The sequence below is a fragment of the Pleuronectes platessa genome, chromosome 7, assembly GCF_947347685.1.
Source record: "Pleuronectes platessa chromosome 7, fPlePla1.1, whole genome shotgun sequence".
NCBI lineage: Eukaryota > Metazoa > Chordata > Actinopteri > Pleuronectiformes > Pleuronectidae > Pleuronectes > Pleuronectes platessa.
In genome coordinates, this window is record NC_070632.1 from 24581573 (window position 1) to 24598758 (window position 17186).

General features: G+C 39.9%; 1 protein-coding gene across 6 annotated transcripts in view; it reads right to left on the reverse strand.

The window, feature by feature from the left end:
• The window catches only part of pot1 (protection of telomeres 1 homolog), a 67886-nt gene that overhangs the window by 40191 nt on the left and 10509 nt on the right, over positions 1-17186 (reverse strand). For 4 of the 6 annotated variants that reach the window (XM_053427703.1, XM_053427702.1, XM_053427706.1 and 1 more), the window contains exons 2-8: positions 16668-16801; positions 15004-15076; positions 13512-13612; positions 9309-9416; positions 6467-6541; positions 5212-5286; positions 2667-2793 (exon numbers count right to left, since the gene is read on the reverse strand). In XM_053427703.1, the coding sequence (XP_053283678.1) occupies positions 2667-2793; positions 5212-5286; positions 6467-6541; positions 9309-9416; positions 13512-13612; positions 15004-15076; positions 16668-16787 (679 nt within the window). In that variant the 5' untranslated portion in view covers positions 16788-16801. The remainder of the gene's footprint in view (positions 1-2666; positions 2794-5211; positions 5287-6466; positions 6542-9308; positions 9417-13511; positions 13613-15003; positions 15077-16667; positions 16802-17186) is intronic. The other 2 variants (XM_053427705.1, XM_053427704.1) reach the window with 2 other exon arrangements.

Below are 17186 nucleotides of genomic sequence, written 5' to 3' on the forward strand. Positions count from 1 at the left end.
GAGAAATGTCAAAGATATGCATGAAAAAAATATCTCGCCCATGATTACTTAGACACAATTTCATTGATCCTGATAAATGTATATCGAAATTATAAAGATTTTATGCATATGTGGCAATTGACAATGTCAACGGTTTTCCCACACATCCAGAAACAAAGGTGTTGCTTTTCAGTATCTTTTTATTCTTACCACATGTGAGAAAACATAACCCGAACTCTACTTAAACTTGCCAGCTTATTTCAGCTGGCACCTCGGCTTTGCAGCTCCGCTCACTCTCTGTCTCTCTCATGCTTATCCCTCTGGCAGCTCATTGGCTGCCTTGTGAACCAGACAATCAATCAGCCAACAGCCCTCAGCTACTCTGATTATTCCTCTGGTCCTGGTGCAGGTGCTCTCTGAGCCTCCTCCACGCCCACAGTATAATTTATACTTTTTGTTTAACCATACCACTGTCAACGATCTAGCATTGATTAGTCACTATTCCTAACAAATAATGCCAAAATATACAACTATGTTAGTGCATGCTGTGATGTGTATGTGAAAATTCCTTCTCTCAGCAAAAATTTTTTGCTCCTTAGTCAAATCAGTAAATATAAAGGCTTTTTTCCCACTTTGATTCATATTTATCATATGGACATGTATAATTGTGCATGTTCAAACGCATCTTGTATTCATAGGACAAGATTTGTTCTGTGCTCTTAACTTTAGGACTAGTTTGAATAATAGACTTTAAAGAATTAAGACATTCTGGGACAGTAAGGACATTTTGGTTGGTCCTTACTTTCTGACAGACCTTCAGAGGGTTAGGCATTTAGTTGTGATGGTTAAGATTAGGTTTAGAGGCAAGAGAATACATTATTTCACTGATTGCCTTTACTGTGTGTTAGTGTTTGGGTTTCCCGTAAGTCTGATCTGATGGATTTTTCTAATATCTCAGTTTACTTTAAGACGCCCGAGGGTCCAGAAAGACAAGGATGATGAAGTTTGGACAGTTTCCACATGAGACACTGCTTTCTCTTTATTACCTCCCCAACACGCACACGCACAGTACACACTTCATCATCCTGTCCTGCATGTCTGCAGGTCAGCTCAGACTGAGCAGTCTGTTTAATGTCTTATCCTTTTGGTCTTTTAAGTGTTAAGAGCTCACCAAATCCTGTTCCACAGGTCAAACTGCTTCCTCTGCACTTCATGCTGATATCAGTGTCAGTGTGTTCACAGGTAAATAAAGATAATGACTAAACAATGTTCTGGTGGTCCCTTTAGTTTAGGTCAGTGCAGTTTCTTCTTTATGCTGACAGGTACTGACAAGTCGCCTGTTCCAACAAAAAGTCCATTATAACACCCAAACACCAGCATCTGACTTGGGTTTCTTGGGGGAATACATATAGGAGCAGTAGTTATTTGTAAGAAATCTCAGCGAAGGTTGTTGTTTTTCACAGCACACTCAGTCATTATCACGGTGAGAGGTGAAGATGTTAGCTGTATACCTTTCACATGTGTAAGTGATCACAGTGTACAACTAAACTATTACTGGTAAAACAAGACTGTGGTGAAATTATTTGAACTACAATTTTCTGATTCTCTCCTAGGAATGTCACAGATGGCTCGCTGTCCCAGTGGATCCTATTCAGCTGAGTCTCTGTAGGGAGATCTTTCCTCTCTCTCACCCGTCCCTCTCCCAGAACCATTTTCTTTGACAGTTTTCAGACTGTATTATTTGAACCCATCATATGTGACAGCTGTAATTTTGACAAGTTTTCTCCCTTGTATATTTCTGCTTTAAGACTTTGGGAGACTTGAAAACCCTCATCTTGGATTTATTTCCTCTGTGGCAGCAAACATGTCAGAGCAGCATCTAGAGACTCCGGCAAGTTATACTGGACTAAACAAACACATTTAAGGCAGAAAAATCGTATTATATATTATTAAAAATATATATATTATACAGAAAAATATTGTGATTGGACATTTTCATCAAAAAAAAACTCCGATGCACACTGTGTGTGTGTGTGTGTGTGTGTGTGTGTGTGTGTGTGTGTGTGTGTGTGTGTGTGTGTGTGTGTGTGTGTGTGTGTGTGTGTGTGTGTGTTCTGACTCAGCACTGATTAGACTTTTATCACTTCATGAAAGGTCGTCTCTTCTTTTCTGCCAATCAAAAGTGACTCAAAGGAGCTGAAGTGGTTTATGCATTTTACTACTACTAATAATAATAATAATAGTATCAATCATTCTTACATGTTTAAAAGCTTGCCCCACAACAAAATCTGTAACACTGCTGCAGAAGGTCTTAATGTCTCTGTCCATGGTGCTGAAACGGTTGAAAATGTTTTACTCCGTTTGGTTTGAACTGCTTTTCACATACTTACAAACTTGTTGCTATTTTAAGCAATATGAGAGCAAGACAATATTGAGAATATTGTTATTGAAATATTACATTACATTTTGTATTTTAGTTTATATTTAATTTACACAGAGTTTCTTGTGGTTTAAAATGGTTTTTATACTGTTGACATTTTATCAATGTATGTCTGACTTACCTGCTAAATATCAGCATTTTAGCATAATTTTTGTGAGCCTGTTAGCATGCCGATGTTCTGTTTTTCTGGACTCTTTATTATTTGGTCCCATTTTTGACCATTCTTTGGGCTGAGGCTCACACTGACCTGTTCCCCTGCTCTTGAATGGCTGTTTGAAGAAGACCACCACTCCGTACACGTTGGTGACTGATCCAGCCTTCAGGTCGCCTAGTCCCACATATGTATATTTGGGGGTTTTGGCATTTCTGGAAACCTAATGATAACAAAAAAAGAATTTACAAAAAAGACTAGCAGTCGATGTCAGCATGCTATGCTACATGATGTATGCATTTGTTCAAGCAGCGAAAAAGCAGTCAGGGATGGGAGCAGATTATGATGGAGGACAGATTGAAAGTTTCACCTACTTGCTGAATGACAGTTTTTATTTAACCTTGGCATCTAAACAAGTGTCATTTCTTGAAACCACTGAACAAAGCAACAGATTTCTCTTTTGAGCTTTCTCAACCTCTTTCACCAATTTGTCAATCAGATGTGATTTTTGAAGAGAATAATGATGATCTGAAAAATTTCCAGTTGCTCAAACAGCAGAAAACCGGAGTAAAAGTCTATCCAATCATTTATTTAAGATAATTTTTTCTACAGTACATGCCATTCATGGATGTGCTGTTAGAAAGGGTGACCCAAGTAGAGGGAGATATACTGGGATGCTGTCAGAGACATCTTCAGACTTGGGGGTGACAATAGTTCATGTTACTCTGTTAGCGTTTGTTTATTGTTTCACCTTCAGGTCTCCTTGATGCATCAAGTCTACAATAAAATCTTCTGCATAAGATATCAGCTGCTGCCTGAGTTCTCCTTTCACCAGCTTTCAGAAAACATCCATAACAATTTGAATTGTAAATTATCACTATATCTTACCCATTTTAACTAACCAACCATTTGCAAATATTAGGATTCAGGATTGTCCATAAGCTTTTATTTTAATCCCAAAAATGGAAGCTAGTAGCTTTATAACTTTAGCATGTTCAACATTATTTCAAAACATGCTGAGGTATGGGCAGCTCTAAAATGGGTCTCTAAATGACCAGACTGTCAAAACTGACAGGAAGGAGAAGGCCTGAAACCTCAGCAGCATGCATTTTCCCTGTGTTTTGAGCATAGGTTTTGAGTCAGCAGGATACAGTAGGATCATTTGTACCAAAAAACTCATGGGACGAACTCATCTGATGTAATAAACTGATGCCCACAGGGAGATCATGACAAAAGTTGTGTGATTCTGGTATTTATTTTTAGAAAATGTCTACTAATAATTCAGTTTGATCTATCTCATCTAAAAACTAAGCTTAAACCCTGTTGCTAGCGTCATTTGTTTGAAATAGGAAATCAGCTCTTATTCTGTATAATAATATCAGTTTTAGCTCTGGGGGACTGAATGTTTGCATTCTGCACTTTGGTTTCGACCTGTTTGATTCAGCTTCTGTTGTTATCAAATTAATCTTTCTATGATCTGATTTAATGCATAGGACAATCCTGATTTTCAATAAAACCATGAGACATGATTGTAACTGTGTCTTAGGCCCTGTTTCTAGGCCTAGGTCTAAGAAACAGCACAAAACAGTCAAGTGAATTACAAACCGTTGATTGTCACTCATGACAAAATGTTGTAATTCCCATCCATCCATCATAGGGGGCAAATTCATACGACAAAATTATGTTTCAATTTCTAATTGATATGACGTTGTTATGTGATGTCAAAAAAATGTTTTATGAGGAAATAAAATGCCAGAAATGTATGGGTTATTTTTCCTCTCTTAATGCAAGTGTGAAGTCTTTTAGTTTAAGAACAGGACATATTGTTTTCACATTCAGATTTTGTAATGCCCTCACTCAAATACTGCGTTTACACTCAATACATTGCTTGTGCTAAGATTTGCTCTGCCTTTATTCAAACTATGTGCTTGCACTAAACTCTACTTTTCATGCTCATGCTGCTTCTTTGTGCACGTCTGCTCTCAGATTTCTACTCTGCTCTTTTTGTTTTTAATATTTTAGTTGTTTTTCTGTATGCGAATGATTTGTGCAGTATGTCTGTCAGATTCCCAAACCCAGAGCATACCAGGTGTAGTGTCCTGCCCTTGCTGAGGGCGATTTGGCTGTCCGTAATATTCCCATAAAATACAGGGGTAAAATGTAAAAGTTAAAATGATATGTACGTAAAAGTACTACACTGGTCAAAGGACAAAAACCCTGAAGATAAAATATAAGCTTGTGCACTTAACTGAACATTCCATGTCGACACTAAGCAAATGCTAAAGTATCTTAATTTGATCTAATAGTATCATTGCATGCAACTTTCTGTTGTAGTACTAGTATTGTAAACTATTCTCATAACACCTTTTATTTTTCAGTTACCTTCTACATGTCCTAAACATGCGGCTGATTTAGATTTCTACACTACAAAAACTATGAATATTATTAACTATGTATTTACTGTCATGAATACTCCCCTCATCATCACCACTGCAGAGACCAAGGGCTCTTGTGAGACCCTGATCCAGCCGAGGTGACTCTGGGACAGTCAGCCGCTGACAAAAAGCGTCCTGACAGACACAATACCTAAACAGCCCCAAACCCAGCAGCCTCTGCAGTTAATCAAGCCTCTAAATCTGACCTCAGAGGAGAGTGTGGCGCTTCTCTTTTTGGCCAATGGGGATCTGGGGTCAGGAGGAGGCAACAGGCGGGACACCTGAGGGATGGAGACAAAGTTATGAACAAACGTCTCAATGATATGTTTTCAGTCAACAGTCACCGCAGCAGACATACTGCAATTGCTACTACTGCTTGAGGAAAAGCAGAAAAATAAAAAGGACACAAAAGGAGGAAGGAGAGTGGAATTATATTCAGAACATATGACTGTCTAAATCTAATCTGTTTACACACATTACATTTTTCACACGAGGCACTCACTATCCTTAACCTCTTAACCATTCAATTCAATTTTATTTATATGCAGCCAAACCACAATATACATTAACCAAAGGTACTTTAAATAGAAGGTCAAGACCCTAACACTTTTTTACAGAGAAACCCAACAGTTACCACAATGAGCATCACTTTGGCAACTGTGGAGATAAAAGACTCCCTCATTAACTTGAAGAAACCTCTAACAGAACCAGTCTCAATGTGGGCGGCCATCTGCCTCGACCGGCTTGGGTGAGCTAGATGAACTAGATGAGTCTCAAACAAACCATTCAGGCTTGGTTTCTTATCCTTGGTATCCAGGATAATTTGATGTTAATTTATTTCAGGCCAATACTTGTCTTATATCTAATAGTCAGCATGGTAGTTGTTGTGAACCAATCAGACAAACTGTATATACATTGTAAATAATTTTTGGGGAAAAACATGTGACATGTAAAATGTCCAGAAATCAACAGATAAGTTTGTCTCTCTAGATTTGAGCATACTTATTGTACATGTAGTGATTGTTGAGCCTGCAGGTCAAACATGAGGAGGCAGTAAAATTCATAAGATGTGTCGCCATTTGTGGAATGTAACAAAGTACATTTACTTTGCTACTGTACTTCAGTACATTTTAATGACATCTGTACTTTAGGTAGAATCAATTTCAAGTACATTTCACTTTTACACCAAGACATTTATCAGCAAATATCTGTACATTACAAAAACTATGAATATTATTAACTATGTATCTATAGAGGTTTGAAGACCCAACTGTCAAACGCTGTCATGACGCCTCCCCTCATCATCACCACTGCAGAGACCAAGGGCTCTTGTGAGACCCCGATCCAGCCGAAGTGACTCTGGGACAGTCAGCCTGTGACAAAAAGCGTCCTGACAGACACAAGACCTCAACAGCCCCAACCCCAGCAGCCTCTGCAGTCAACCAAGCCTCTAAATCTGACCTCAGAGGAGAGTGTGGCGCTTCTCTTTTTGGCCAATGGGGATCTGGGTTCAGGAGGAGGCGATAGGCAGGACACCTGAGGGATGGGACAGAGATGTGAACAAACGTCTCAATGATGTGTTTTCAGTCAACAGTCACCGCAGCAAACACACTGCAGATACTACTGCTGCTTGAGGAAAAGCAGAAAAATAAAAAAGTCACAAAGGAGGAAAAAGAGTGGAATTATATTCAGAACATATGACTGTCTAAATCTAATCTGTTAACACAAAGATAATTTGTCACATGAGGCACTGGCTATCCTTAACCTCTTAACTATTCAATTTTATTTTATTTGTATGGCGCCAAACCACAATATACATTAACCCAAGGCACTTTCAATTGAAGGTCAAGACCCTAAAACTATTTTTACAGAGAAACCCAACAGTTCCAACAATGATTAGCACTTTGGCAACTGTGGAGATAAAAGATTCCCACATTAACTGGAAGAAACCTCTAACAGAACCAGTCTCAATGTGGGCGGCAATCTGCCTCGACCGGCTTGGGTGAGCTAGATGACCTAAATCAGTGATTTTCAACCAGTGTGCCGCGGCACACTAGTGTGCCGTGAGAGATCGTCAGGTGTGCCGTGGGAAATTATCTAATATCTAGTGTTGCACCGAAGATGTTTTCCGACATCTGCACATCGGTAATAAACTTGACTTTCACTGATATCATTGGTATTTGTGGTTAAACCGCTGGGCACGTGCCGCGGCTGGGGGAGCAGTCGCCCCGTTGCCCTCCTCTCCACGCCTCCGGAGACCCGGCGTGCGGCACGTCTCGACGTTTTTTTGGGGGGGGAGGTCCTCTTCTGCGGTGCCTAACGACTTCAGTGGTGCGGGGGCTTTCTTTCTCTTGGACCGCGGGGTGGTGTCCCCCGCCGGTGCGGAAGGCGGGTCGTTGGAGGGGACCGGGTACGGCGGTCGGCGGCGGCGACTCTGGACGCGTGTCGGGACCTTCTCGCAGATCACCTCAGCTACAGCGCCCGTTGGGGGAACCCTCCGTTCGCGCGGGGGGCCCCTTCCGGCAGTGCGCTTCGGCTGGCGCCTAGCAGCTGACTCTGGTGCGGACCAGGGGAATCCGACTGTTTAATTAAAACAAAGCATCGCGAAGGCCCACGGTGGGTGTTGACGCGATGTGGTTTCTGCCCAGTGCTCTGAATGTCAAAGTGAAGAAATTCAATGAAGCGCGGGTAAACGGCAGGAGTAACTATTGGCACTCAAAACAGGTCAATCTGTTTTAGACAGGGTTAAAATGTCCTGTTTTAAATTATCCTTGTGGTATTTTGACCAAAATATGTTATAGACATTTCATTAAGACCCCAAGGAACCATATCAACTGTGATAAAATGGGTATAATATGTCTCCGTTAAATAAAATTTAGTTAAATCAAAGATTGTTTCATAAATCTGATTCAATACCTCATTAAAAGGTAAGAGTAATAAAGGGCTGAAATAATTTAAAATAGTGCTTTTTAATACATTTAGAAACTATATTACTAATTATATGTATTATATGTACTGTGTTAGGCCATAGAGTGTCATTTTGTATCATTTTGGTTGGTGGTGTGCCCCAGGATTTTGTAAATGTAAAAAATGTGCCGCGGCTCAAAAAAGGTTGAAAATCACTGATCTAGATGAGTCTCAAACAAACCATTCAGGCTTGGTTTCTTATCCTTGGTATCTCGGATTATTTGATGTGAATTTATTTCAGGCCAATACTTTTCTTATATCTAATAGTCAGCATGGTAGTTGTTCTGAACCAATCAGACAAACTGTATATACATTGTAAATAATTTTTGATCCTCCCCAAAAATAAAATCAACAGATAAGTTTGTCTTTCGATTTGAGAAAACTTATTGTACATGTAGTGATGGCTGAGCCTGCAGGTAAAACATGAGGAGCCAGTAAAATTCATCAGACGTGTCTCCAGCGGTGGAATGTAACAAGTTACATTTTCTTTGCCTCCGCTCAGGGCTCACAAAGAGGCAGCAGATAGTCTTCAGTACATTTTCTTTGTTACTTTACTTCAGTACATTTTAATGATACCTGTACTTTAGGTAGACTCATTTTCAGGTACATTTCACTTTTACACCAAGACATTTATCTGCAAATATCTGTACTTTCTACTCCACTACATTCTTATAATGCATTGTCTTCATTTTTTTTGTTTTTTAGAAGTAATCAATGAAGAAAGGGGAATTGGTTGAGTGATCTAATCAGAACGGGCAGGTTACGTTAGACCCCACCTTCTTCAGCAGAAGTCATGCTGAAGAAACAACTCAAATAGACTTCAAAGAGGCACCGTCAACACTGATTTAAAATTATGTAGTAGCCCTTTTCATTTGGGAACAAGCTCCAGTGGACAAATACTTTAAATTTTAATACTTAAAGTCTATTTAATGGACAGAGTTAAAAAATAACTTCCTTGGCAGAGGAATAACATTCAGGCAGTATTAATATCTATTCAAAGTGATGCTATGTTTACCTTCTATCCTTAGTGTTGAGCAGTTTTAATTCGTCATATTATAAACTCATCATGAATTATTGGTCTGAAAAGAGTCAAATCTTAATCTGAATGTTAACTAGCAGCTACAACTGTCAGATAAATAAAGTGGGGGAAAAAGGAACAATATTTCCCTCTAAAATTCAGCAGAGTGAAAATATAAAGGGACATTGATTTCAGTAAAACTCTAGTGACCCAAAGTTGTACTTGAGTAGTCCTAGAGTAGACTATTAAAGCAGTTCAAACTGTATATGCATACGTACATACATCAAACATAGCTTGGATGTATACAAATGTGCTCACATAAAGACAGGCATCATCTCCTGACAGCAGCAGATTACAGTGGTGCAGGTTGTCTTCATGAACTGTGGAAGATTTGGCCACAGTGAAGCCAGAGGCCACCACCACATCCTGCAGGAAAACACAAGATAATCAACAACAAGCAGAAACCAGGGATTAAAGCTGAGAGAACACACACTGATGAATATACATTCTTCTCCCCAGAGGGAGGACAGATTGAAGCAGCAGATGTTGCATCTGGGGAGACGTTAAATAAGACTTCACAACAAACTACTACTGGTGTGAGAAGTGGAGATATCTTTTTTGTTTGGCGTGCCAGCTGCCCCCAAGACAGCTTTAAAGCCTCCGCTCAGGGCTCACAAAGAGACAGCAGATAGTCTGAATAATCATGTTACGGTGACACAGCCTGACGAGACCTCTGTGATCTACAGCAAAGCACGGCGGCTCAGAGAGCGATGACTTCGCTGCCCTCACCACGGTTTATGGGGCTTTGGGTTCCATCAAGACAGCACTGTGGGGACACCAAAAGCACCATGAGATGCTGCTGAGAGGAGGATTATCCCTGATGTGCTCACTGTCCCCACACAGATCACAGACAAAGTCACGGCTCTGTAAACAGCATCCTAGGTGCTGCTGTGTACAGCTGAGACAGTATCAGAGCAGACAGAATCCAAACAGTGACAGCGAGCTGGAGCAACAACCATTCGGAGTCACTTTGTGTCAAACAACAGACCTGATGCATGAAGGAGCAAATTAACAAAGTGTGGAGCAGCACAAGCTCAGAATCTTCTTTTAAACTGTGACAGTGGAAACAAGTTGTGACCATGACCCTGACACTGACCATAATCACCTTTTAAGTTTAACATAAGGTTCTTTCAGACATGCACTGAACTCCGGAGAGCCTCCTGACATTCTCAAGAATGGCTGTATGTGTGCACACAAATGTCGGAGTGAGAATCTCCCGACTTGCTGCAGACTTTCTTCAGCCAGGCCCCAAATAAAAAGAGAGTTTGTGGTGCTAATGGCCGATGCCAGTGTTGATGTGTTGCAAACAAACACTTGATCTCCGCAGTGGAACTTATACGTTACATCCTGCCTTCGCCTGCTGCATCAACCCTTGCCAGATTGCTGTGAACTAGTCTGATCGGAGAACCTTGTGTGTTTTTAAAGTGGGAAAGGCAAAGTCCGGATCCAATTCTCCAGACATCCTCCGGAGGTCATGTCTGAAAAGGACTATGGTGAACTTGTAGGCAAAAAGATGCTTAATCACACGTCCAGCATTTACAAAGCAACAGTACATCAGTAACATATAGTAGTGTTTGTCCACCTGATGAGTATTAGTCCAATAATCACTTGTTTAGCTCTGTTAATGGTCTCCACCACTTTCTGACGAAACTGTATGTCTCTTAAGCAAGTAACTGCTTAAAGAACTTGACTGTGTATGTCTGCTGTTTGCAGACTATCTGCAAACTGGCAGTAAAAATGACACCAGGAGAGCAGTGAGAGTAAAGGTCAACAGTCTCTATAGGGACTAGACAGCTGAACAATGAGCTGAAACTAAGAGAAACACATTTAAATAGAAACATGGTTTTCACATTGTAATTTGATAGACTCCTTATTGTAAAAATATTGGTTATAGGTGATTTAACACCAAACTATAAAGCTGTAAACCTTAAAAGTTCAGCCCTGGTAGAGTTGGTGAAACCTTTGGTTACCGTGCCAACAGCGAGTGTGGTTTACTAGTTCAGGTCCTTGATTAGTTTGTTTCTCTCAGAAAAAAAAGAACAGAATCTACTGGTGATGCCATATATTTCATTGCTTTTGTAAAGCTGCTCTGGTTGAACAAAGCAGTAACAGTAAAATGTGCCATTTGCATTAGAAGTAAATTAACAGGGTTGTTACATTTCCCCATAGGTGAAGCTGAAACTAAAATATTAGCTGTTATTGATCTTCAGACTGTGGGTCCTCCTCCTTCTAGTGCTTGGCGGTATAAAAGAGGCAGAATTGTTGGAATTTGGCGTTGTATCCATGTTGTTCGCTGCATTCTGGTGTCCTTTGGGGCCCGAAGTCGTTGATAGGAGCGGCCGACTGGAGATGGACAACATTGGTTACATTCTGTGACGCAAAGACATAGCTGAAGGTCCACCCCCAGGAAATGTTGGTTTAAGTAGATATTGTTTCCTGCGTTCTAGTGGATTTTTGGGTGGTATGCTAAAGATGTGCAATACCTGAACTTCTTCTGATTCATGTACCTCTGATCATGACTTGTAGGGCCTTCTAGCCTTGAGCTGAACATTCAACCAGAAAACTATTGTTGTGCCTCAATGACCACAATATAGCCTAATTAATAGACCTTTGTTTAAGATTTGACCAAGGTAGGTTGATTGACATTTTGATTACAATGGTTTTCAACTAATTCTGAACTGAAACCTAACCTATATTTTAAATAATTGTATTCTTAAGAGCAGTTAATGATTTATGTTCGCCTCCCACCACACTTTCCATCAGACAAAAAAGTGCAGCAAATAAAGTGCTTAAACAGTAGCCTTTTTAAGCAACACAATGGACCCTCTTCCCCAAAATAAAATTTGTCTGGAGCCGCAAAACATATTTGATAACAAAGCTAATAAAGTTTTATATAAAGTTATACTATACTAAACTATGGTTTGTTGCATTTATGAAATTATCGAACAACAATAAAGAAAACTGTTGACATTTGATTGATTTTTTACCTGTTACAACAAAGGAAAAACCAAACGCTTATGAAGAGAAGAAAATACACAGGCAAGTGTCGGCCTACTTTGAAATAAATTAAACACAGACCTTTGTAGGGTTATTTGAGTCCTCCCCGTATTTGTGGAAAATGTATGAAATAAGAAGTACCCTATTTTTAAATAAATAAAAACATATAGCTGCAGCCTAATAGCTTAAAAATATATATTTTAGTTGGCGAAATATTTAAACGAAAAGTGAGAGCAGGTCAGGCTGGAGGCGGACACAGAAACTGCAGCTCGGTAGAAACCAACTGCAGCTTCTGCTCTGATCAGCTGAGACCAGAGAAACTCTGTGTTTTCACTGTTTCCACTGAGCAGCCGGTGAGTCAGTGACCAGCTCCTTCACGTGAAGGAGCTCTGGTCTTGTGTCTCTGAGCGAGTGCGCGGGGCGGGGGGCGGAGCCTCGGGACCGGTGCGCTATCTTGGGCACACACACACACACACACTCGCCCGCTCCTGGTACTTCATGACGGCCTGATACGATGATGATCGTGACTTAGTCAACCACCAACATTTTCGTCTCGTCTCGTCAACAAGTTAAAATAGATTTAGTCATGCGCTTCACTTCAAAGATCCAGGTTTTTTTTGGCGTGAGAAATTGGATGTGTGGCGTGAGTGCGTGTGAAAACATGCAAAAGCGTGTGTCACACGGCGGAAGCGTGAGAGTTGGCAGCTCTGGAATTATCCATGTTGTTTGTTTGTTTGAATGGCAGCTGCCGTCTGACTGCATTAGAGCGGCAACTAGTGCAGAGGCGGCGGAATTGGAAGGTCCTTCTGCGCATGCGTTAAATGCGTTACAAAAAAAAACGAATTAATCCTGTAATTTAATCATAACGCGTTAACGCGTTATTTTTCACAGCTCTAAATAATATATTACAAATTGTCCCAAGTCAGTTGTTTAGTTATGATAAGAAGCAAAATCGAACATGAAGCAGTGAAAAGGCAGTTCATTATACCTTGAAAAATGCAATTAAAATACAAATTCACCTTTACACTCAAGGTGAATTGCTTCATTAAAAAAATGTATCCAATTAAAGCAAAAGAACCTTAAAAGACGTTTGTCTGGTAAGAAAGACATGATGTTTTAAAATGTAATCAGAATCATCATTATCTTCATCATACTGTAATTTTTCTCTCAATTCCTACAAAGTCAAACTGAATTTAGTTTCATATCTTTCTATTTAATTTCCACATTTTGTTTCGCACTATTATAAAGTCCACAGAAAGTTGGGAGAATCCGATGTGAGAATAAAGTTGAGAATTCCCCGATGGATTTGCAGTGAGCGAGTGTGGGGGGGGGCTGATGACACTTCTAACAAACATAACACTTGCATTAAGAGATACTTTATACAACATAAGTTCTTTATCTTCTTTAAAATAACAGTTAACAAGTCGAACATCATATCTATATATAGTGACTGAGAGATCCTACCCCTTGACTGCCAGCTTTATCGAAGTCTTTGGCCAGTGATCCAAACAGAAGGATGTTAATGGACTGGTTCTGTAATGAGGTATTTTGCTGGGAGTTTTCTTCTGAAAAACAGATGCAAGAAAGGACAGGAGTCAACATGGAGAATAAGATGAAGATCACGAGGTGCTGATCATGTATGCCAGATTCATATTTTTAACTACAGATTTGTTAACATGAGCTCACAGAGGCCGCACAAGACATGACAGGCAGATCTGAGGACCGTACAGTCCTACAGTATGTAGGACTGAATCTAGATTGAAAACACATCCTGAGGCCTACGTAAGTCTAAATAAAATACTCTGGGTATTTTGGGAAATATTTTTGATGTCCGCCTTTTTACTAAATCTATGACGACCGATAGAAACACTGCAGAGTGTTGGCAAATCTTCACTTTTGAAGGCCTTGGCACAAGAATATTTTCAATTCTTGACCGATTTTCAAAAACGTGAGACCACATAAATAATGACAGATTTGACCGATTTTCTATCTTACAATCGAAAAGCACACACTGGACGATTTCATATCGAAATCATAATTGAAATAAAACACCAAATGCGAAAATCATGTTAGTGGTTTTGTTTTGTCCTGACCACAGATACAATACAGCATTTAGGCTACCATCAATCACATACCAGCTTGTTAATGTAAGCATCTATTCAAAAATAGAAATAAAAGAAACTTTAGAGTGGGAGTCACATACCTAACAAGGCACCAGTAGGTCAAGCCCTGTACTAAATCTGAAAGTGTCTATAGCCCAATAATACAGATGAGGAGGACCTATTTATCCTGCAGCCAAGGGACGCAGCCAGGTGCCACAGAGTTTAAAGGAACACAAGGAAGAATGTCCCTGCCACAATAAGTGAATTGGTTCTCTGTGGCTCTTTAATCAGGCAGCTCAGAGATAAGAAAACCACAGACAAGACAACAATGAGACACACTAACCTCCATTTGCTTCTACAATCCATACCAGCTTAAAAGCTTAACACACACACCGTTCTGACACAACCACACACATAGGAAACACTATAAATTCTGCTGTAATGCAGAGCTTATAGTCTCTTAAGGCTACTAGTTTTACTGCACATTTTCTATGCGACTGTATGATTGATCTCATTGTTTTCAGAAGCAACAGCCAACAATCCTTTATAAACCAGAGGCATACATGATTAAGTGTTTTTATTAAACTATCAAACGTTTCACTCTTAACCTAATGACAGCCCCTCTCTAGTATTAGTATAAACCAAAATAAGGGTTGTAAGGCAAATGTAACTCCAAACAAAGATAAGTGTCTAAAGTGGATAACTTCAATGTTAACTCTTATGCTGTATGTTTGCTCCCTCAAAAACACATTAATATAAAAAATACTTCCATGTGTATATCTTAGAATAGCTATCCAGTGAATTTGTTCATGGTTCAACACGTTCTGCAGATGAAATGTTTCCAAATGTTTTACCTTGGATGATAGTCTTCAAGATGAAGTCGTCAGCTGCTATTGACATCAGCTGGCCTTTCGAAATCACTTTCCCCTGGAGAAAAACAAAACCAAACACAATAAACTCAGAGACAAACTGGGGAGCATTTAGTCCTGACTGAAGCTCTGCGCAGTTTGACTGTGAGCCTGTCAGTGGATCAGAGCCACGTCATAAAAGTGAGTCGTGCTGATGAATGCCTCAGGGAAATGAGCTGCTTGACAGACGGTGGATTATTCTGCTGCTTTAGCTTTCATAAATATATACTGGCAGCAAACTAATCAAGAACAACAAAAGAGCCTTACATAATGGAAAAAATTAACTAGGTGGATGTAAACAGATGGTGGCAGGTGAGAGGTGAATAAAAAGGGAATACACAAAAAAGGGCGAATGAAGATTGTGACACAAGTCTTTATAAATTCTATGCAAAATGAGTATTTAGGCAAAAAGCCAAAACCAATAAAGAAAAAGACCTGCCAGCTGAACCAGTAATCTAAAAACACAGATTACTAATCAATTCAATATTGCAATTAAGTGTTTTAACATCTGACAAAGGCCTAATGCTGAAACATTGTTATTGTCCTGAAAGGGATAGTTCACCCAAAAATGAAGATTCACTCATCATCTTCTCACTTCTATGCTGGGTGAAGTGTTTGAGTCCAAAAAATACTTTTAGAGTTTCAGAGGTAAACATTTTTGCAGCCAAATACAATTGAAATAAATGGTGACCACTTATTTAAAACAGAAAAAATACAGAAAAAAAACATTGAATGCCTCCATACTGCTTCTGTGCCTCCAGAAGCCCCAACATACAAATTAGTTTTTGGCCTAAATGTCCTCTGTTATCCTCAGCCCGAAGCCTCTTTGACATTCACGCTCAAACTGCCCAAGCTCTCCACTCAGTTTCATCTCTACAATGTCATCAGCGATGTCTGATTGTTCACTTTCCTCCATGTTGTTTTCCCTTGTCATTTGTAGATGTGCCACTTCTCCACGGTTGAGTCTCACTCTCTTGTCTGTTTTGTTTTGATTTGTCTTTTACGTTGTGCAGACAAACATGGCTGCTGGGATGGGACGACACTCAGTGGTCTCACAGACAGAAATATTAATGATCCCTTGACCCCCCACATGAGAGTGTGACCTCCTGAGGGATGACTACGCCAAACACGGCATCTCTGCTAGCACCAAACACTGGGTCACTTCTAGTTGTGGCTTCACAATCCTTCATAAATGTGTCTTAAAATGCTACAAAATAAAGCTGATAATTATTCCTCAATTAAGTGACCATTTATCAAAAAACTTCTGAAACGGATTGTTTTTATTCATACATTAAGATAGATATAAAACAAGGAATTATCTTTTCTGTGTTATTGTCCATTTAGGTTTAAATCTGTCTCGATGTTGGGAGGGAGTAGAAAGTACAGATTTTTGTGTTTTAATGTGGGCAGTAAAGGTATTGTCAGAAAAATGCAGTACATGCACCTGAAATATCTAATTAAGTACTGAAATAAAGTATTTGATCTTCTTGTACTTCCTGCCTCTGTTTAATAGGATGAACAGACAACCCCAAAACATGTAAACCCAAGCTACTATCCCTGTTGCAGAGCTCTAATAGTGAAAGTCTCTGATCATACAGCTGTGAACAAACCTTGACTGATTTGTTGGAGTAGTCCGCCTTGGTGGTGATAAGATGGATGGGAATCCTGGTTTGGTCTGTTGGTACCTGAATCGGGGGCCCCGCCCCCTCCGACAGCACATAGACAGGCATGACGTCAAGGTGACCTGGAGACGTTAATCAAAACATGCATTTAATTCTGTTCCAACCAAAGCTGTGTCTCAGTTCAGAGGCTGCATCCTTCAGAGTCCGCATCCGAACACTGATTAAGTCACATAGGTAAAACTAGGCTGTCCCATTTTGAAGGGTGCTTCAAATAAAGCTGACAAATGAGTCGTTCCTTCCCCAATAACTGAAAGCTCCAACGAGTAGATCCTTCCCAGCCCCAGGATACCAGGATTTATTGCACTTTGCTGACAAACCATAGAGGAGATGGCGCTGGTAATTGAGACTTTAAATGCTTGAGTATTACCCTTCAACTCAACCAAACACCTACTGTAACTGACTGCTACGCATGCCACTTAAGGCTTACTGTTTTATTCTGTTATTTTG